Raw genomic sequence first — 22,682 nt, 5'->3', positions numbered from 1 at the left:
TTGCCTCTGACTCCTGAGTGCTAGGTTTCTAAACCTGTCTGTGACACCATGCCTGACCATATTGCTGAGTGCTAGGTTTCTAGGCCTGTGATGCCACACCTGACCATATTGCTTGTGTTTAAACTATGTTTTCATCTGGTCTTCTATTTGCTAGCACAAATAGAGCTTTATCTCTTCAGTAGCTCTAATCTCTTTCATCAGTTACTTCAGTATTTTTTTTCTGGTACAATTTGCAAATGAGATCCGAAATGGCATAACAAAAAGGTTTTCTGTGCTAAACAGGAAAACTTCTCAGTTTATACTTCTCCAGCATTTCTACAACTGAACTTCTTTCCCTAGAGAGCATCTGGAAAGACCTGCAACTTTAACAGGACAGGAAAATCTGAAAAATATTGTATAAAACTACACTATTCTCATTCCTGGAGCATTCCTTTCCTTCCAGTTCAATGGTGCTTAGCTGTAATGAACCATTATACTTTCTAGTCACTTCAAAATCATTAGCTAAAAAGTCACAAAAGCCATTGTCACAAAGCAGTCACATCAAATATTAAAATTTTAGTAGTTATGTTAAGATTATTTTATAAATATTTTCATTTAAAAGGCTTATTCATGTAACTAACTCAATTATAGAACTAACCATGATTAATCATGAAAAACACTCAATTTCCTGAGGAATTATTATAATTTCCAACATTAGCTTTGTTTAGGCCTAGTTTTAACACATGCAATAGCTACAGAATCATCTTACGACAAGGTATTCACTCTTTCTTGAGATCTTCATCATTACTGCAGAAAGCCATAGAAATTACAGTTCATCCTTCCAAGTACAAGCAGATGAAAATAATCATATTTTACTGGCCCACATGGGACTTAGACTGCTGTATTTAAATCTTCATAGATAGCTTGGCCCCAAAAGAAGCTATGGATAACCATAGTAAAAAGGAAAAGGAAGCAACCTATTTGATGAGATAAGGTAGTAGGTTTTTGCTACACCCAGTAGAAAGGCATAGGCAAAAAACAAGATTATCCCAAACAAAAAGGAAATATGATTATAATAAAAATGAGTAAATAAATTTGCCTAAGTTTACAAAATTGTTTTTTATTTTTACAAATATCACAGGGCATTTTGAAAGTTACTCTTCATCAAAATATATGTTAAGCACATATATTTCTAGAGGTTACATCAACCTAGAAAGAATCCAAATACTATCATTAGGAAAATGGATAAATTAATGATAAATTCATACAGTGGAATACTTTAGAGCAGCATAATAAATCCATCAGCACTGTATATTTTAACACAGTTTAGCAACTATATGATGAGCTACAAAAGCAGGAAAGGAGCACAAAGCAGTATGATTTCATTTATAAAAGAAAATTCAAAAGCTGGCTACTCTAATATATTGATTCGAAATGCAAACACTACAGCAAAACTATTTTTTAAAAGTGGGGAGATTATACATGAATTCAAACAAGAGGCTGCTTCTGAAAAGAGGCCTGGAGTTAGGAACGTCCTGCTAAGTGAACACAGGTGAATTCAGAGAAAATAGGATTATTTCCTGAAATTGGGTGACAGATTACTAATGAACTACTTTGTATGCCATACACAGAAAACTGTGGTGCATATATTTTAGAAATACTGTTTAAATGTATCAAACACTTACTACATAATTCAAGCTGTACTCTGTTTTCTGTACTTTTCTAATCTGCTTTGTAATTTTAACAGGGAGCCACTTTTTTCTACAGCAGCCATTCTAACGCAACACACACACAGTTTAAGCAGTTTCAATTTTCCTAGCTAAATTAATTTTTTCATAAAACTCACTTTAAAAACTCAGATATTCGAGGAAAGTATGAGGATAACTTTGGCATTCAAAACATTAAAGACCTCATTAAAAATAAAAAAAGACTATTAAGTTTAGTGCAGGCTATACAACAGGGTTTTTTTTTTTTTAACTTAAGACGGACAGCAAGAGCAAATACTCTCTTTAAACAAGTATCTTATTTAATAAATGATCTTATTCCAAGAAGATGCCTCTTGGGAAATTCTATAATTTGAAAAAAAATAAGATTTAATATTTATTTTTATACATTATATACATGTAACTCTAACAACCTCACAGCTTTTAAAGCCTAGAAGTGTTTAAGTTTTGGTAGATTGTCCTATGGTTTTACTGACAGAATGATGTTAAAATTAGTAAATGCTAAGGGAAAAATCTTTTAAAACATACCTTTACCTTTATCCCCAAACTTAGTTTTCCAGCAGTGAATACAACTGTGGAACTCACAAGGAAAACTGATAAAAACTTCCAAAGTTTTACTTTTTATAACCTAAGTTTTGTTCTTCAACTATAAAGTGAGACACAAAACTAAAAATAATCTTTACACTGTTCCGTCTATTGAAATGATTTCTAGATTGCACTTCCTCAGAGCCTTGTCTTGAGGATTTTCCCCCCTTTTTTCCTTTAAAGAAGCACTGACAGTTCAGTTCCTAGTTAAAAGACAGTCTGAAACTTATTGCCAACCACCATCAGCACAAAATAATAAAATATTCCCTTTTAGAGCCAGCTTTTTTTAAAGAAATAATCCTAAGGATAAAAATATGTCATTTCCACAGGTTGAATTTAAAGATGCAATAAATGACGAACTTCTGAGACTCATCAATTACGATAATTATACCAACTTTTAAAGTTATATCTTAGTATATGTAATTTCTATCATAACAAAATTGAAACCTCTCAATAATGCTTAAGATTCCCTCTTCTCCTAAGTCCAGAGAGGACATCGAATACATTCAACTCTGGACATTTTCGTAAGTTGCATGTGAAAAACGCCAAGCACTATCTACTGCTTATAATAACGCACTCCCACCCATTATAAAGATTTTATATTAATTTTACATCACACATCTATTCTAAAGAAAAGGTATTTTGCAGCAACATTACCTTGTAAGCGGAGCCTCACTTTCCCCCTTCCCCTTCTAGCCCCTAATTCGGAGGATCAGAGCCTTTAGAAAACCTGAACATTAACAGCCGCACTAACCCCTCAAGCACTGTTAGAATTTTTTTAAAAAGTACTTTAAAAGTCCTATACCTTTGTCTTCATCCTTTAAGACTTAAGTTCTGAGAAAAAGGGATGGGGGACGCCAAAGACAGTGTGAAATCTGAGGTTCGAGGTGGGGCAGGACGTTAAGCGGAGTCCCGGTTGACAAAAGAAAGAACTAGAAGGCTGGTGGGATGCCGGACCAGGTTGAGCGCAGTTATCCTGAGCGCACGTGAAGCTGCTGAGGGGGGGGAGGGACCTCGGCGGCTGCGGCTCTCGGATCTCCACTGCCCCCAAGCGACGGAGCCCGTCCTAACCGAGGCGACTCACAGCAGCCATTTTGGCGTCATCCCAGACCCGCCTCTGTGGCTCACGGGACTCCACCCACCACTGCTTCCCGAACCGAAACAGGAAGTGGGCTCGGAACCCCAGAAGCCGGGAGCAGCGACTGCCTCCCCGCGCCCTAGCGACCCGCCACCGGTCCGGTCCCTGTCCCGAGTGTTAGAGCCCCCTCCCCTCCTCCGAGCCCCGCGAACTCGTGAGATCATGTCGAACATGGAGAGTATCCTTTCCAACGGTTGGGGGTGCTGCCCTGGGAACCGGGAAAGGGCAAAGGCAGGGGCGGGAGACACGCCCAGGGTTTGACCTTTTTGGTCTGCGGGTGGCGTGCGGGCGCTCGAGCGCGAGCAGGGAGCAGCGGGGGGGGGGGGGGGGGGGTTGACTTTTTTTCCCCTCCTCGCTGCTGCTGCAGCCGCCGCCTCCATCCTAGAATGTGGGGAGGGTCAGGGAAGCCTGTGGACAGATGGAGATAATTGAGCCCGTCCCGCTTCTTGTTGAGCACTTCTGTCACCTGCCTTATCAGTGAATTTTGTCATCTTTGAAATTGACAGGGAATGGTGCCAGAACAGAGGGGAGGCAGCTGGAGTTTGCCTATGCTTGCTGTGAGGCGGAGATGTTGGGTTTGGGGTTTGAGTGCTTTGCGTGGACGAATAGCTTCTAGCGAGCTGCCCTTTTTCGACTGCAGGTGACTGAGGTGATAAGGTTGAGCAATTGCCAGGAGCCCTCCGCACTAACTCTTGATTGCTTTTTGAACCTGCTGCATGCTAATTTAACACTCGAGGAAACTGAGGTCATTCCTGAAGCCTTGAAATCTCATCAGCCATACCTGTGTGGACACTTAGGGGCTAAGAATAAAGCTGCCTCGTGATGTCATGAGTATGAATGTTTTTTTTTCACTACTAAAATTCCATCACAGCAACTCCATGTTGCTGTAATTCTTACTTCTTCCTGAAGTTGGCATTAGAGGTAGAATAATTGGCTTTTTCTTTCCAGGCCTTTTTTTCCAGGCCAAAGTGGCAACAGGGTAAAATGTATCTTAACTGTTCAATAACTCATTTTAGAAGGTGTTTTGGTTCATTAGTTTATAAGCCTGAAATACAGGCAAACTTTTTGATGAATTAAATTTTATGTCACACATAAAATTTTGCTAACATAACTTGTGTAGCACTAGCCAAAATATGTCGAAAATTAAAATGTTATCCTTTGAGGAAGGATGCCGATAGGTCATTTCATTGAAAAGAATAGATGATTAAGAAAGACCCAGTTTCTACTGCACTTTAGAAAAAGTAATGAATGTAGTGTACTTTTAATAATACAGTAAAGTGAAGGGCTCAGAATTATGAGTCAGAAGATAAGTTTTCTTTCACCCATGTCCAAAGGGGAAAAAACCGAGTTAAGGCATGGTATCCATCCTCTGTCACCCACTTGACTCATTCGGAAAGCGTATTAACTGACCTTTCAACCCTAGGAAGGTATTCTTAAGGTAAAAGGAAATGGTAGTGCCTACCAAATTGTATTTTTGACCAAACACTGATGTGTGAGTTATTTGAATAGCTTAAAATTGTTAATTCTTTTCCTAGAAATTTGGAAAGGATCAGAGCTAGTTGACTAAACCATATACCTATATAGTGGATACATGTGCGTAAACATACATACTACTTCCAACTTTTAGCAGCTTTGGATCTGAGGGCCAGAAGTCACATATATATGAACTATATATATGAACATATATATATGAACATATATATATGAACATATATATACTAATGCAAAGTAACTCCTACTGAATCAGATGAATGATGATGTGTGGAGTTATACTAAATGGTTTAAAATTGTGTGCACAGTTTTGAATATTACTATGTGCCTTTTTTTGCTAGGGATACTGTCTGTAGCCATGATTATTTCTATGCATTCTAACTTGAAGGAGGTTATGAACCAATGAAGTTGATGATAAGTACTGGACTTACTCTGAGTTCAAAAAGGGAATTCTGGACAGCTATCACCCGGGGCTGTGTGTACACAAAAATAGCTAGCTCCTTAAAAATAGGTGTTAGTCATTGCAGATCTTATGAATCACTTTAAATCCTAAAACAGAACGAGTTACATACTGGTACCAGACTTGCGAGACTTGATAAAATACACTATGATGTGTTTTTTATCAAGATACTGTCAACATAAATAACCATTCTCACTTGAAAGGGGCGGCCTAGTTAAATATGAGTGAAATATGAGTAATCACGGCCTAAGGACATAGATTCAGGATTCCCCAAACTCCATGTTCCAATGTGGTGATAGTTTAATGCATTTTGATAATAATAGAATAAAGTTGTAATTCGAGAATCTTTCTTAACATATCAGTGGAGACATCAGCTAGATGGGTCACAGCAAAGAGGGAAAATCCCAGCCTCAGATATATCTGAGAACAGTCAGCCTTTTGCTTGGTGGAAGCTGCTGATCTGTTAATATATTTCAGAACGTTTTATCTGTTAGTCACAGGATATTAGGTCAGCCAGGTGGCCAAGGAATGGCTGTTAAGGGGGCTAAAGATAGCCCAAGAGAAATTGTAAAGCAGGGCCCGGACCTGCAAAATTCCAAGCTCTCCACAGTCAAGGAAACTCTAATCAGTTAAGTCAACCTTTCTGAAGGGTCAGTGGGAGGCATAGTCTCTTTACTGGAATTAGTTCCAGTGTTTACAGTATCATTAAATTGGTTCCTTGCTAATATGTACATAATTTATGGCTTATGGGATCAACAGAATGCTGTCATTTACAAGAAGTATTAAACGTTATTTTGGGTCTTCCTTTCCATACCATTTAAAGAACAATTTGAACAATTCCCTGTAATTGTTAAAATACAATGTATGACCTAAGAGATAAGCTGCTTTTGAGTTCCTCTCTGTTTCTATATTCATTATTTATTCCATGCTTATCCATCTGTAAGTTTATGTTTTCAAATTAGTAAAATTATCTCTAAAGTTGCTTTTAGTTCAGATGACCTCACCTGATTCTTTGATTCCAAATTTACCTCCTTAAAACATACACAGGAGTACTTAAAGTGCTTACAATGCCAGAAAGGTAAAAGGATAATGCCACTTATCAAATAAATGGCCTGTGATATTGGTACCACTATTTTTATCCTAGGACAGCTATTAGTGGAACAACTAAATAAAGATTCATTTCTAATTATTTTAATGTGTGTTTATGTGTATGTCTGGGTCTGAGCACATGAATGCAGAGACCAAAGGAGTGTCTGATCCTGGAAGAGCTGTAGCTAGAGATGATTTTGACTTACCTGGCATGGGTACTGGGAAACTCTGGTCCTCTGCAGGACTGGCAAATGCTAACCATAACTGAGCCATCTCTCACGAGAGCCCAGCACTCTCCTGGAAACTCTTTTTTACCTCTCACCTGTATTTTTTTTTCAACTTCTACTTCTGTTCATGAGGAATCGTATAATGTAGTTGGTGGCATTTGTAATAAAATAGCTTCTGAACTATTGTATTTAGAAATCTTACTATCAGCTTATAGTGAACTGTCACAAATTTTCTATAGTAAGGAGATGAATGCTATTTTAAACTAAGTCTTCTTTATATACAATGAATTCTTGGAATCCTAATGATTTTTGAAAAGCTGTAATGGAGAAAAACAGTGTAATAGCACATACTAGTTTTATATAATGCTCTAAAGACAAACGAACTTTTGATATACTTTCTAAATTAATTTCTTTATTAAAAATTGAGATTTAGTAAATGATAATATAACTTACTGAATGCATACTCTATGCCAAACACACACTAACTTTTTATTCTAAATTGATTTTTTAAAACGTGTAATGTTAATCCTTCCCTCTTAAGAAAGTTAAGAAAAAGAGTAAAACGTTCCTGAGAGCCTTCTATTTGACTTAAGATACTATAAAACTATCAGTTAAATTCCTCTTTTCTTTTACTGCAGATGTCACTATCTAAAAGTTGACATTAATGATTTCAGGTCATTTCTTTATATATTACATCATACATGTATACTCTTAAGGTATATTGATATATTTCATGGTTTTAAATGGTATATATGCAGTATCATTGCTATTTTTTAAAATATTGGTTATGATTCATCAGTATATTTAAAAAGCATTTTCATTCTTATGTAGTTTTCCAGTATATTATTTTATCACAATTTACTTATTTAATTTTTTAGTAATGGGCTTTGAGATTAGCTTCCCTTTCATTACAAAAAATACTATGGCTGGGCGGTGGTGGCGCACGCCTTTAATCCCAGCACTTGGGAGGCAGAGGCAGGCGGATCTCTGTGAGTTCGATACCAGCCTGGTCTACAAGAGCTAGTTCCAGGACAGGCTCCAAAACCACAGAGAAACCCTGTCTCGAAAAACCAAAACAAAAAAAAACAAAAAAAAACAAAAAACAAACAAACAAACAAACAAAAAATACTATGATCATCTTTTGAGCATATATTCTGTGTAGACTGGCAAAAATTGGCAAAAATCATATATATATGATTACTGTTGTTGTGCTTGAGAATATATGCACTTTAAATGTTCTTTGGATACATGTATATTATCTGAAAATAAAGGTTTGATTATTTCTTTTATAACCAGTACTTTTCATTCCTTTATCTTGTATGCATGGAAATACTCCAGAATACTGTTATAATTTAAGAAAAATTAGAGTAAGATCACTTTCTTATTTTAAGAAAAATTCTAACTAGTCATGATTAGCCTGATGATTGTGATAGATTTTTTGTTAGATACACATTCATTTTTAAAGCTTCACCATGAATAGCCTGTCTCTGTGTATATTTGATTATTGGTTGAATGTTTGGTCTTTATGGTCCTTCTTTGTGTACTGAGATTTTTACTTATATTTTCCTTAACTGAATGAATAAAATGCATGGATAGTTTTAAGTTTCTAAAATGTTAAACTGTCTTTGGAGTCTTAAGGTAAACTCATCACAATTATGAAGCATCTATAATATATTGCCCATCTATAATGATTGCCAATATTGTGTTTAATATTTTTGAATCTTTGCTGACTTCGGCCTTTAATTAAAGTCTGGTTTCAAGGTTCAAGTGTTCTTTCCTTTTGCTAGTTCTTCGAGAAGTTTGTGCATGGTAAGAATTTCATTTTCTTAAAAATTTGAAAACTCTACCAGTAATACATACCATCACCTCTGTTCTTATGTTTCTTATTTAAATGTGAAAATATTTTAAAGTGTTGCATCAGAAATTCTGAATTATTGAGACTTTTTTATTTCATTTCTTTCACTGATCTAGTATTATCCATTTTGAAGTATTTTACAAACAGCTTCCAAGTGTTTTGGCTAAATGCCCTAATGTATTATTTTAAAGTATCTTTATCTATAGTTATATTCCTTTCCTTATTCTATTTATGCCTCCTCTTTTTGCTTGATTAGTTACTACACAGCAAAAAATGTCAGATTTTTCAAGAATCTCAGGAGCCTACTATATCTTATTCCTGATTTTACATGGTAAATGTTTACACCATTAATTTTCAGTCTTCCTTTGTGTCAGAGTCCTAATTAACTATATTTCATAAGTCACAATTCAGTCTTTTGTTGTTATTCAATACTACAGAAAACATTTTTTCTTTTTAGTTTTATATAGATAAATTTTTAAGATTTCAAACAAAAGTTCTTAATTTTTTTTATTTTAGCTATAGGTTAATACAGAAAGGCATAAAGAAATCAAATATATTAACTCCTAAGTTATGTTCAGATGAAAGATTTCTTTGGTATTTATTTCAGTTTTTGTTTATGGCCCAATGAATAAGTTTTCTATATCTAATATGCTTGAAGCATGTGTTCTCAAACTATTGGGGCAAGGTTATTAGATTTTCTCCATGTCATTTTTTCTTTCAAGTTTTTTATTTGGTTGGTCTGCAAAACAATGCATTTCATTCTATCATATCAATACATACATACATATATATAATTATATATTATTCATATGCTTTTCCACTAGCCTCTCTTCTCCTTCCTCTTCCTGTTGCCTTCCTTTCTTCCCCTGAATAGTCCTTCTATTTTCATGTGTTAATTTTATATACTTAAAACCAAATTACATCTTTTATTTACTTATGAGTGAGTCCTTACAGTGCTCATCTTTCTGGGTCTGGGTTCCACCCTTAATATGTTTTTTTTTTTCTGGATTCATCCATTTGCCTGCAAATTTCAAGATGTCATTTTTTTACTACTGAGTAGTACTCTCTTGTGTAAATGGACCACATTTTCTTTATCCATTCTTCAGTCGAGGGGCATCTAGGTTATTTCCAGGTTCTGGCTCTTATGCTGCTATGAACATAGTTGAGCAAATGTCCTTGTGGTATGATTGAGCATACTTTGGGTATATGCCCAAGAGTGGTATTACTCAGCCTAGATATAGTGTCGGGGGGGAACCTTGGTTCTGCCTCAAAGTAATATACTATATATGGTGACTTCCCATGAGAAGCCTTACTCTTTCTGAGGAGTGTATTGGGGGTGAAGAGGAGCAAGGTAGAAGGTGTGTGTGTGGGGGGGAATGGGAAGTGGGATTGGTATGTAAGATGAGAAAAGACTGTTATTTATTTATTTATTAAAAATTTCCACCTCCTCCCATTTCCATCCCCCTCCCCCCAATCCTCTTCCCCCCCTCCCTCTTCAGTCCTTAGAGAAGTCAGGGTGCCCTGCCCTGTGGGAAGTCTAAGGCCCTCCCCACTCCATCCAGGTCTAGGAAGGTGTACATCCAAACAGACTAGGCTCCCAAAAAGCTAGTCCATGCAGTAGAATCAAAACCCAGTGCCATTATCATTGGCTTCTCAGTCATTCCCCATTGTCAGTCACATTCAGAGAGTCCAGTCTGATCACATGCACATTCAGTCCCAGTCCAACTGGCCTTGGTGAGCTCCCATTAGATCAGTCACACCATCTCACTGGGTGGACACACCTCTGGTGGTCCTGACTTCCTTGCTTATCTTCTTCCTCCTTCTGCTCTTCATCTGGACCTTGGGAGCTCAGTCCAGTGCTCCAATGTGGGTCTCTGTCACATGAGTGAAAATACATAATGTTTACCTGTTTCCCATTACTTTTTCGTTCTCCTTTTTAGTTCCCTTCTGACTTTTATGTACTATATGTATACATGTGTTGGCATGTCTATGTGTAGAAAAAGAGAAAGTCCACAGAACATAAAATATATAATATTCATCTTAATCTGGCTTGTTATATTTAACAAGCTATGATTGATAATTTTCATTTTATTTTATGCATATGTATATTTTGCCTGTATTATGTCCATGAACTAAATATGTGCAGCACCTGCAGAAGCCAGAATGGGACATCAGATCCCCTAAAACTGTTGATAACAATAGTTATCAACATATATAAAAATGGTTTTGACCTTCCATGTGGATGCTGGGAATTTAACCCAGTTCCTCTGAAAGAGCAGACAGTTCAGTTAAACACTGAGCCATCTCTTTAGCCTCTTAAACCTAGTTTTTAATCGGCGTCTTTCATAGCTTCTATGTCCCCATTTTGTCTTGTTAGTTGAGTTTTGTTAATATTGTCCAAGGTTTTTGTGTTTGTCAGTTTGTGAGCACGCATATAGTTTGCAGCTATGCTATAGGTGTATTTCCTATATCTTTATTAGTTCAGCTTGTGATTTTTATGATGAGCCCTCTTTCTTGATTCCAGATACTTTACTGACTTTTTGTATTGTTTTAATTGATACTAATAAACTCGTGGCTTCTTATTTTAAAATATTGTTTGATTATTTTTCTTGTGTTTTGCCATCTTATCATTCAATGTCCTTGCATTGTAAAGTCCTGTATATCATTTGGTTTATTATTTTTTAATCCATCATAATTTTTGAATGTTTCTTTTTGTTGAATTTTATTTATCTTCACTCATTTGTGTTTGCACTACAGTACACATGTACAGGACAGCCTTTGGGACTCAGTTCTCTTCTTCTTCCTTATACAGACATAGTCTTTCTTAATGTTTCTCCTGCACTGTGTATTCCTGCCTAGCTGCCCAAGAACTTCTGGGCAGTTCACTAGTCTTCTCTTCCTATTTATCAGTAAGAGTTTTGAGATTACAGTTGCATGCATACAACCCCGTGAAGCTTTTTAAAGTATGTTCTGGGAGTGGAACTCCTTTTTTATATGGGTTCTGGGGATAAAACTCAGGCCTATTAAGCAAGCACTTTTCCCACTGGGCTATTTGGCCAACCCACATTTGAAGGAAGTTTCTACTTAATGTATAATTTCTGTTTGGCCTTTTATCTCTAGATTTGTTACTCTTTTGTTGCTTTCTTTTGAGTCTGTAAATGGTTCACATGATTTTTTCCTTTGTCTTAGGTATTTTCCTCTGCTTGTGTTCTGCATTTTTAATCTTAAAATTGGACATCGTGATTCTCTAATGTAAACAGCATTTCCTGGATAAAATTCTGTGCTCATTAAGCCTTTTGTTAGATCTAGTTTAGTTTCTTGAGAAGCTAAGTTTATTATTATTGAAATATTCTGTATTTGCAAATTTACTTATGTGGCAAAACTTACAGAAAACTAGCACAAATAATGTTTTTAACTTGCCTAGATTAGTAAACTTTGGACTCATCCAATGTTCCTATTTCCCACTTAGGAAAGGGAATGAATGCCTCTACTGTAAATGAGTATGTTCTCCTCTCTGTTTAATACCATATTTTCTGTATTTCTGTGCCTTATGTTTATAATTCCACTATTTAAAATACTCCCCAACTATAGCTATAGGTCTTGATGTGCTATTTAGTGTTTTTAGTATGAGAAGGCTGTGGTGTGCCTTGTAGATAAAATTATTATTTTATGTAAGTTTTCAGTCATGAATTATAGCTAAAGAATTACTTAATAATTTTTAGCTAAGAATTTGCTATTACTGAATCAACAATATGTACTAAAAAGTTGTTAAAACAGAAATACACATAAAATACATCAATTGGTGAAAATGTAACACATAAGAACCAAACTCTAGATTCTCTTTAGAAGCAATACTTCAGTGTTTGCCACTAGTATTTATGGCAGTTTGATAGACTATTACTACTTTGAATAGTGTACAACCATGAATCCTTTGGTAATTACGAGTTTTATTTGGAAATTGTACTCTGTTTGGCTATATCATTTATAAATTGTCTGAACTTTGACTGTGGTTCTTTCAAAGTTATTTTAGTCTTTGATGTTTGTAGGTTTATTATGATGCATCTAGATAGGAGTTATGTTTATTTGGCTTGTTTGTAATTATCTTATTATGCTCATTAGTTACAGAATAGTCACACATTCTCATATTAAGTATCATCATTCACACACTGTTATTATCTTTTCCCATAGGATTCCAGATTTTTAAATTTTTTATTCTTAATTTATTGTTATATGTGTAGGAGTGTTTTACCTGCATGTGTATCTGTATTCTACATACGTGCCTGTTGTCTGTGGAAGCCAAAGAAGAACACTAAATTGATGGAGGAAGGTCATTGGCTAATAAAGAAACTGCCTTGGCCCATTTGATTGGCCAGCCTTTAGGTGGGTGGAATAAACAGAACAGAATGCTGGGAGGAAGAGGAAGTGAGCTCATACGCCTTAGCTCTGCTCTCTAGGGCAGACGTGATGCAGCCAGCCGCCAGGTCAGACATGCTGAATCTTTCCCGGTAAGCGCACTTAGCGGTGCTACACAGATTATCAGAAATGGGCTAAATTAATACGTGAGAATTAGCCTAGAAGAGGCTAGATATATTGGGCCAGGAAGTGTTTAAAAGAATATAGTTTGTGTGTCATTATTTTGGGGCATGAGCTAGCCAGGTGGCCAGGAGCCGGGTGGGAATGCTGCCCGCAGCTCCTTCAACACTAAATCTCATGAAACTGGAGTTATAGGCAATTTGAGCTCCTTTATGAGTGCTAGGAATTAAACTCGGGTCTTCTAGAAGAGCCAGCAGTGCTTTTACCCACAGATTCAGTCCTCTAGCCCAAGTACTCCAGATACTATAAAACCATCTTAGTCTACTTCTGTTGCTCTTTGTCTTCTCCCTGTAATTCAGATCTGTGTTCCAGGTAGCTCATCTTCTCCTCAGCTTTCTTGAGTTTTCTGTTTTACTTGTAGTGCTTGGTTTTATTGTTCAACTTGACACAAGCTAGTCATCTGGGAAGAGAGAACACCTGTAGGCAGCTCCCTGAGGCATTTCTTGATTAATGATTTAATGTTTGCTCTCTTGTCCCTGGGCACGTTGCCCTAGGTGATAATAAGAAAGCAAGGCAAGCGGAGCAAGCTAGTAAGCAGTTACTCCATGCTCTCTGCTTTAGTTCTGCCTCCACATTCTTGCTTTGGCTTCATATTGGTAAAGTTTCTCAGAGCTTTCCAGTAGAGTTTCATTTAGTCAACCACCTTGTCTCTGTAGTCTCCAATTTGTGACACTTATTGAGTTGTTCCTTGCTCTTCATGAATTTGACTCTTGAAAGGTTACAACAAATGAGGTTGTTTATAGCAACAGTGCCATGACGATGATGCCTTCCTCTCTTTCAGAAAGATAATAATATGGACATGCTTTCTTACTGATGACACTAAACGCCTAAAATGCAGTCTACCCAGTTTCTTTAGAATAGTTATTTTCCTTTGTAATTAATATTTTAATTTTTTTGATTTTGGATGAAAGGAAGTTTAAAAGAAATAGTTTGTTCTCTTTCTGAAATTTTATGGTTAGTTAACTTAAATTATAATACTATCTGATCATTTTTTTGATGATTTTTAATATCAAGTTTGTGGGTCTTTTTGCTGGAAAAATGACTTTTTGACTAGCTGGCCTTAACCTATATTTTCAGAACACTTATTTAGCTTGAAGTTTGCTGCAAAAGAACTTAATAGGAATGCCAAGAAATGTGATAAAGAAGAAAAAGCTGAAAAGGCCAAGATAAAAAAGGTAGACTACTTTTAATATTTTTACTTTTTTGATTTAAATATTTTACCATAACAATGTACATTGATATTACTTATTTACTCTATTAAGAGATCTAACAAACATGGTCTCTCTTGAAATGAATAACTCTGATCAAACAATTATTCTATATAATCAAAATAGTTCCATGTATATCTTAGTGGAGGTTTAAGGATCATGAGTTAAAATTTTAATAAATTAGAAGTTTTGGTAATGCCGGGCGGTGGTGACGCATGCCTTTAATTCCAGCACTTGTGAGGCAGAGGCAGGCGGATCTTTGTGAGTTTGAGGCCAGCCTGGTCCACCAGAGCTAGTTCCAGGATGGGCTTCAGAGCTACAGAGAAACTCTGTCTCAAAAATCCAAAAAGAAAAAAAAAATGTTTCAGTAACTTTTCTCAGCATTTCTTCTTTGTCTAAAATAGTCTGTTTTAAGCTCCAAATAGCATCTTGAAATTCAGGATTGAGGTCTAGTGCTTTCTTGAAATCTTCCAAAGCTTTGTCAAAATATTCCAGCCTAAAGCATATCAAGCCCCTGTTGTAATATGGAACTTCAGAGTTGGGCAGGGTTTCTATAGCGGATGTGTAGTTTTCCATGTCTTCATAAAAATCGACGCTGAGGTACTTGGTTTGTCCCCTGTTGTTATATGTGATGACCAAATCCTCAGGGCTGCATTTCCTCCTGCAACTCCTGCACTGGCCAGTGAAAGCCAAGTACAGTGCCTGCGCCTAGAAAACTTGCCGCTGGCGAAGCTAGCCTGGGCCAGCACCAGAGTGGCTGGTCTCTGGACTCTCTCAATCCGGCGACTGGGCCATGACCACCTTGCTCAGGTGGAAGCAGAACCACCAATATTTTTACTTTTTAATTCACAAGAGAAGTACAAATAGATATGGAAGGGGTAGTTAATTGTATATGTCATTCTACATAGTAAATAATGCCTCCTTTACTTAAATGTTTTTGTTATTCAAATATAGTTTACAAAATTTTGTAATTCTTGTGTTAGTAAAAGCTGTCCTTAGCTAATTTCATTCTTCTTGAGAAGCTGGTATATAAAATAATATTTCTTCTTTCGGCTGATTTTAATGTCTATACTTTCTAAGATGTTTATCTAAACATTGCACATAATTAATGTATATAGTGTTTTCATATTTACTAGCAGGAGTCACAGGGCACTGCAGGTAGTTTCCCTAGGAATCTAGTAAAAGTATTCAAAGCAGACTCAACAAATAGGAAAATAGGCTTACACTGAGTCTGATTTATTTCACTTACTATTATGCTCTTCAATCCCATACATTTTGTTGTTGTTTTGTGAGACAGGGTTTCTCTGTGTAGCCTTAGCTGTCCTGGAACTCACTCTGTAGACCAGGCTAGCCTCCAACTCACAGATATCCGCCTGCATCTGCCATCTTAGTACTGAGATTAAAGGTGTGCACCACTGTCCCACTGCCTGGATGCACAATTTCATTCTCCTCTGTGGCTAAATAAACTCCATTTTGTGTGTGTGGAAAATAGTTTTTGTCATCTGTTTGTGGATACCTAACCTGATTCAGTAACTTGTTGATTGTGTATACTGCTGAGGTAAATATGAGTATGCACTTTACTGTGTTATATGTTGATTTAGAGTCATTTGAATATATCACCAGGGATAGAGTGACTCCGTTTATATTCCTACCAGCAGTAGTATATGAGGGTTCCATTTTCTCCACATCCTATTATTAATGATGTTTGGTTAATGATAGCAATTCTGAGCAGCTAAGGTGGAAATCTCAGTTTTGTTTTAATTTTTATTTCCCTAGTGACTAAGGATGTTGAACATTTTTTCTTAATGATCTGCACGTTTTTAATTTATCTTTTGAAACCTGTTTGCTTATTTTATTATGTCATTTATTGCTTGGAGTATAAGCCATTTTTAGAATTTCTGGATATTATCCCTAAATCAAAGTTACTAAGGCAAGTACTAGATTTAGAATTAAAAATTTTGAAGGATAATATTTTAAGCATGCTGTGTTACTTAGGTTGTGTGCATATGTATTTACATGATATTCTTTTTATTGTTTGAGAATTCCATACATACACACATATAATGTGTTTGGTTAAATCCACTCCCATTCCTTGCTCTTCAGTTCTTCCCATATCCCCTCCACTATTCCCTCTGAATTTCTTCTGCTTTCTCTTTAAACCCACGAAGTCTACTTGGTGATGCCCATATGTACATTAAGTATAGGGCTGTCTACTGGTACATAGTGGGCCACATCCCTGAAGAAATCTGCCTCTTCTTTACCAGAAGCCATCAGTGGTGTATAGCTGCTCAATTAGAGGTGGGAGATTTTCTTCCTTGATCTTGTGCAGGTGTTGCACATGCAGTCAGTAGCATCTGTGAGTTCATGTGGCCCTGTCATATCAAGATAGTTGTGTTTCACTGTACTCACTTGCTACCTCTGGCTCTTAATCTTTTTGCCCACTCTTTCACAATGATCCTGGAACCTTGGATTGTGGGTGTGTGATGTGATGTGATATATATATATATATATATATATATATATATATATATATATATATATATATAATTTAGGGCTGAGCACACCATGGTCTCTCATTATCTTCATACTGATTAGTTGTGTCCTTGTATTAATCACTATTGTAGAATATTACTTTAACTGTATAAAAGTGTGTTACAGTTGTTTATGCTGCATTTGTTTAACTAGGCAAAGATGTGTTGCTGTTTTACCTTGCCAGCCAAAGGCACCTAATTGATCCAATAAAAAGCTGAATGGCCAATAGCTGGGAAGTAGAGGGATAGGTGGGGTTGGCAGGCAGAGAGAATAAGTAGTGGATGAATCTAGGCTCCAGAGAGAATGATGGAGAAAGCCAGGGAGACGCCTGGAGCCAGTCAGCCAGGCAGCTGCCAGCCAGCCAGTCATGGAGGAGAACATGCAGAATGAATGAAAGGTAAAAAGCCTCAAGGCAAAACATAGATGAAGAAAAACAGGCTAATTTAAGGTATAAGAACTAGTGGAACAAGCATACGTTAAGACTGAGCATTCATAACTAACAATTCTCTGTGTCATGATTTGGCGCTGACAGTTTGAGAAAGCTATCTTCTGAGAAAGAAAGCTTTCCTGAAGAAAGTTGACAGTTGCACTGATCACTGATTATAAATAAAAGTATCATTAGAATAAGTTTAATACTGTATCCATTTAGCAGAGTAATAGTAGTAGTTTCTCCATTTGCGACTTTGGTTTACCCAGCTATAGGCTCCTGGTCCCATTAAAGGTGCCAGGTGACAGGCATGAGTTCCACCTGGTGGAACAATCTTCAATCTAATCATAAACTGATTGCTTACTCCCATATTGTTCATACCACTATTGCACTGGCAGGCATCTCTTGCCAGGCCACTCACTGACAGCTTGAAGGGCTCACAGCTGGCTAAGACTATTAATTACTTAAGTCCCTCCATAGCATGAATAATACCTTTCTACAATGAAAGCTAACCAGTAGAAATGATACTTCTTCAAGTGACTTAAGTGTGTGGTATCTTCAGCAATAAGGTCTTACCATCAAGGTCAAGAGCAGTGACTATAGCTTGTAATTTTGCGGTGGTGGGGGTGGCGGAGGAGAGTATCTATATCCTAAGCGCCTTTTGAATATTTTGTCCTTTCTTGAGAGAATTATAATGGAATAAAATGGAGAAAGAGATGGAAACACTTATGTGGACTTTGAATTTAAAGTAAAGAGTGAGGATAAAGGAAAATGCAGGACATAAATATGATCAAAATACATGATATACTTGTTTGAAAATACCTTGAGACCAATCATTATATGTAATGAATATATGCCAGTTACTATCTCTGAACTCTGTGCAAACAATGGTATTTTTGTGTCAGATTTTATTATAGGTTCAACCTTTCCTAAAATTCATTTTCAACTCTAATAAGAAAACCCCCATAGATTTTTGATCAAGTATTTTTATATGCTGAGAATTTCAATAAGAATAAACCATGATTTTCTTAAGGTATCAAGTCCCAGGCAAGCACCATCATATTAATTGTATAAAATATTCTACCTTATACCATTCTTCAGTTTACCTTTTATTTTCATGGATCTTCTTGTCCTTTACTCCATCCTTAGTTTTCTGTTCCTCATCCTTCCTTGTTTATGTTCCAACTCATTGTTTATATTTTTATAGTTAAAATGTGTCAAAATAATTTTCCATGGACATTTAAACATAGATTGTTTATACAAACCTGTATTCAAAAAACATTTTGTGTATATTAAAATGCAAACTCTTTCCATTTTTTGTATGTGGTGTGCATATATGTAGGCATATATATTTGCTTGTGTGTGTGTACATGCGTGCTTACATACATGTATGTGCAGGTATGCATGTATGTGGAAGTGTAAAATCGATGTCAGGAATCATCCTAGAGCTGTCTTGCACTTTATTCATTAAGGTAGAGTCTTTCAGTCAAATATTGACATGAATGTGTTCTAGCAGAAGTCAGCAAGCATACTGTGTAGTCTACACTTTTTATTTACTTTGCACTCTTTTATAAAAGAAGTTTTACAAGAAAAGTTAGAGAAAGGAAAAAGAACACTGTAGTTGTTGATTTATCAAAGAGGCTGACACATAATTGCCATTCGGGAATTAGCTTTAGAGTGAGGACCTTGGAGCTGTGATCAGACCTCAAGGGAGGAGAACATGAAAAAGGAACAGTACATTGCATTAAAAACAAAGCTTTCCTTTAAAACCAGTAGAGAAGTTTCCTTTAAAAGTATGGTTGAAAGCAGAAGAGAGGGTAGGGTGCCTTCATGGACAGGATGATACGTGAGGGAATGTTCAGAAAAGAGTTTTCAGAGAATTCCCCAAACAAATGGGGATGTCTAATTTCTACAATAATAACATTTGATTTAGCATTATTGTGGGATAGCCTACATGGTAAGAATATTGGAGGAGCCAGGTCCTGGGGGTGGGGGGGCTATAAATTTGGTGTAAAGCAACTCAGCACAACCACAGAGAAAGTTTTTAACTCTGTCCCCAGGGGAGAGAGAGAGAGAGAGAGTGAGAGAGAGAGAGAGAGAGAGAGAGAGTGAGAGAGAGAGAGAGAGAGAGAGAGAGAGAGAGAGAGAGATTGATTCATGGCCTGCTTTCTTTAGACTATGAAAACTGGCCTCTTATGTGACCAGTATCATAAAGGGCCAGGCATATGACAGAGCATATGACAGGCATAATAAGAACATGGAACATTAATTCCTGCATATATTTTGTGCTGCAGTTAAGAGTTGAGTAGTTGCTGGCAAGGTCATATTACTGCATAACTGGGAAGTCCCCCGAGTTTTTGAATAAAGCAGTCTAAGTTTAGGGACTCATGCCCTACCATATATTCCCACACAAAAACTAGAATAAGCTAGAAAGGTGGAGAATTTTTTTTTTTTTCACAAAACCAGAGGTCAAAGATCTGAGAAGGGAAATAATGTTACCTGACTAATTAGGAAGTGCAATCAAACAACTTCCAAAACATGCAGCAAATCACAGAGACAACTAGCTACCTGGGCAATCACCCAAGGTCACGTTTGCAGCGCTGAAGCAACCAACTTTGGCTAAGGCCTAACATAACTGACATACCATTTTCAAAGGCAAGAAACTTGTCAAAACTATCTTACCCGTCTTGGCAGGATATGACAGTCCTGTTTTTTCCATTCACGGATACTCTGTATCTCTGTCAGTGGTTGAGATATGGGCATTTCTTTGCCCAAAGGCCAGTTCAGCCAAGAAGAAAGGCTCCAGGTGGAGTGTCTTTGGTGCTCAACATTCTCTCGGGAATAGAGCGGTGTTGCCAGGAGCAATTGTGTCTCACTACCACAAAACTCTGAGTTAGATTAAAGGCCATTTTCTACAGCTCTTTGAAGAGGTTGAAGATTATCTATCTACACTGAGTATAATCTCTATGTATCTAAAGAACCTGATTAGTCTAATTATAAATGACAAACTCAGCTGTAGAAAATGGCCTTTAATCTATAAGACTTAAGCTAGTTAGAATAGGATATTTGTACTTATTGTATATAATTTCATAATAGGTTTAGAACTCTCTTACTTAAACAAAAGGGGGAGGTGTTGCGGGAGCTCCTTCTGCTCCTCCAGCCAATAGCTGCTGAGATACCAGCCCATTGGGGTGTGGTCTCTCTCCCTTTAAAAAAGCGGCTACTTCCCTCTCCTCTCTCTCTTACTTCCTGCTCCGCTTCCAGCGACTAGACTCCCTTCCTGATTGCGCAGAGGGCTGTTGTCTGGGACAGTGATCTGTAAGTTTTTTCCCCTTTAAATAAACAACCATTCTATTAATCATAAAAAAAAAACCAGAGGTCAGAGAAAGGATTGTTTAAAAAGGAGCAAATTTGGTAAACTAACTGAGAAAGGAATGGAAAACCAATTACCCTAAGTCTTTGTTAATGCTTTTTTTAAAATGGGCATGAAACTTGTGTCTTGCCTGGTTGACATGAGGGTTAGGTGTGAAAACTGCTTACCTCTTGGGCCATTTGAGGAAGAAATAACTACATCCCATTATACTTGATTTTAACATTGTACTCAATCACTTATCTTTCATTTTCTAAAATTCATAATAGATGTTTGAGATAGGAAATCGCTAACCAGATGGAATACTGTGAGTTTGCCTTTTAGTTTTCATTAGCTTTATGCAGAAATGAATAAATAGTACCATCTGTTCTCAGTTGCTCTTTTAGTTTTGTGGCCAGGTTTTGGACCTAAGCAGCTCTTTGGGTCATTTTTAACAAAACAGTGATGAGTAGGTTTTCTTTTTTTTTTGAATTATTTATTTTTAAAATTCTTTTGAAAAAGAAAAGCTATCTTTTTTTATTTACATGCCAATCCAAGTTTCTACTCCCGCCCCTCCTTCTATTCCCTCTAACTCACCCCCCCACCTCCTTCCATTCTTCAGAGAGGGTAAGGCACATTGCTTTGGAGAAGGTCTAAGGCCCTCTGATGGAGGAAGGTCATTGGCTAATAAAGAAACTGCCTTGGCCCATTTGATTGGCCAGCCTTTAGGTGGGTGGAGTAAACAAAACAGAATTCTGGGAGAAAGAAGCCGAGTGAGTGAGTCGCCATGATTCTCCCACTCCAGACAGACGCAGGTTAAGATCTTTCCTGGTAAGCCAGCTCGTGGTACTACACAGAATATTAGAAATGGGTTAGATCAATATGTAAGAGCTAGCCAATAAGAGGCCAGAACTAATGGGCCAGGCAGTGATTAAAAGAATACAGTTTCCGTGTAATTATTTCGGGGCATAAGCTAGCCATGTGGGCGGCCGGGTGCCGGGGACGCAGCCCTGCCGCTCTTATTACAACAGAGTGGCGCCCAGCGTGATAATGAACTCCACGTCAAACCTGAGAGGGCTTGAAAAGGAAAGAGAGAGAATTTAAGACAGCTTTTTGCTGTTTATGGGTTGCGTGCGGCAAAGAAATTGTCCTGACTCAGCAGCAGGAAAAAACTGGCTGTTTTAAAATGCCGGCTTTCTGGGCTGTGCCGCCATCGCGATCTCTGTCTGGCTCCTGCGGGTGACAGAGCTTTTGAATGGAGCATTTGGAGTAAAGTGCTACGGCTTGCTTGATGGCAATGTGGACTGCTGTGTGCCTGGAACTGTGTGTGACTCACGGGCACCAAATGTTTCTGATGCAGGAGCAGCTCAGCTCCGCCATGTGGAACTGTGCTGGTCTCAGGCAGGAACTACCATAATTACCGTAATAACAGCGCAGTTAAGGTTTAGACTGGCTGTAAACAGGCAGTACCGTATTACCCATACATGGTGCAACTTAAGTTTTTAAAAAATGCTTAACATTTTAAGAAATGCTCCTGGATAGTAAAAAAATTACAGATTCACAATAAAACAGATTCAGACATAAAAGACCTCTATGGGTCACAGTGTAGGATGAATGTACGTAGGCTTGAGAGAGAAAAAAAATATATATAGAGAGAATAAAGTTAATGCCCTTAAAAAAGGGGGATAAAGTCTTTAAAGAGACAGAGTACAGATAGTTATAGATTAAAAGAAATAAAGAAAAATAAGCCACGTAAAAATGGAAAATTCACAGAGAGTCTGGATTCTTTGTATTATTGTGTTTTCTTTAAAATTTTTGACTGTAAAGGAGCTAAGTACAGAGAGACATTTCATTATATGGGCTGCCAAGCTAATCCAGAATGGATATAAGGGTATTATGTTTTCAGAATATGGGTCTAAGGATATAATGCTTTGGAGAGGGTCTTCTTTTGTTTTCACAGAGGATAAGACTCTGTGGATTGCGTCTATCCCGATATGGTATGATAGACCACGCCCTCCTGAAAGG

General features: G+C 37.0%; 1 protein-coding gene across 2 annotated transcripts in view; it reads left to right on the top strand.

Moving 5' to 3' along the window:
- Nucleotides 1-3,446: 3,446 nt before the first annotated feature.
- Nucleotides 3,447-22,682, top strand: part of LOC130867802 (charged multivesicular body protein 1B2) — a 54,233-nt gene continuing 34,997 nt past the window's right edge. Inside the window, exons 1-2 of one of the 2 annotated variants that reach the window (XM_057759984.1) lie at nt 3,447-3,604; nt 14,219-14,316. In XM_057759984.1, the coding sequence (XP_057615967.1) occupies nt 3,589-3,604; nt 14,219-14,316 (114 nt within the window). In that variant the 5' untranslated portion in view covers nt 3,447-3,588. Of the gene's footprint in view, nt 3,605-8,280; nt 8,332-14,218; nt 14,317-22,682 lie in introns of those variants that run through there. The other variant, XM_057759985.1, reaches the window with a different exon arrangement.

Source organism: Chionomys nivalis, chromosome X (assembly GCF_950005125.1).
Source record: "Chionomys nivalis chromosome X, mChiNiv1.1, whole genome shotgun sequence".
Classification (NCBI taxonomy): domain Eukaryota; kingdom Metazoa; phylum Chordata; class Mammalia; order Rodentia; family Cricetidae; genus Chionomys; species Chionomys nivalis.
Note: the sequence above shows the minus strand (reverse complement) of the source record. Positions and strands in the feature narration are given on the sequence as shown.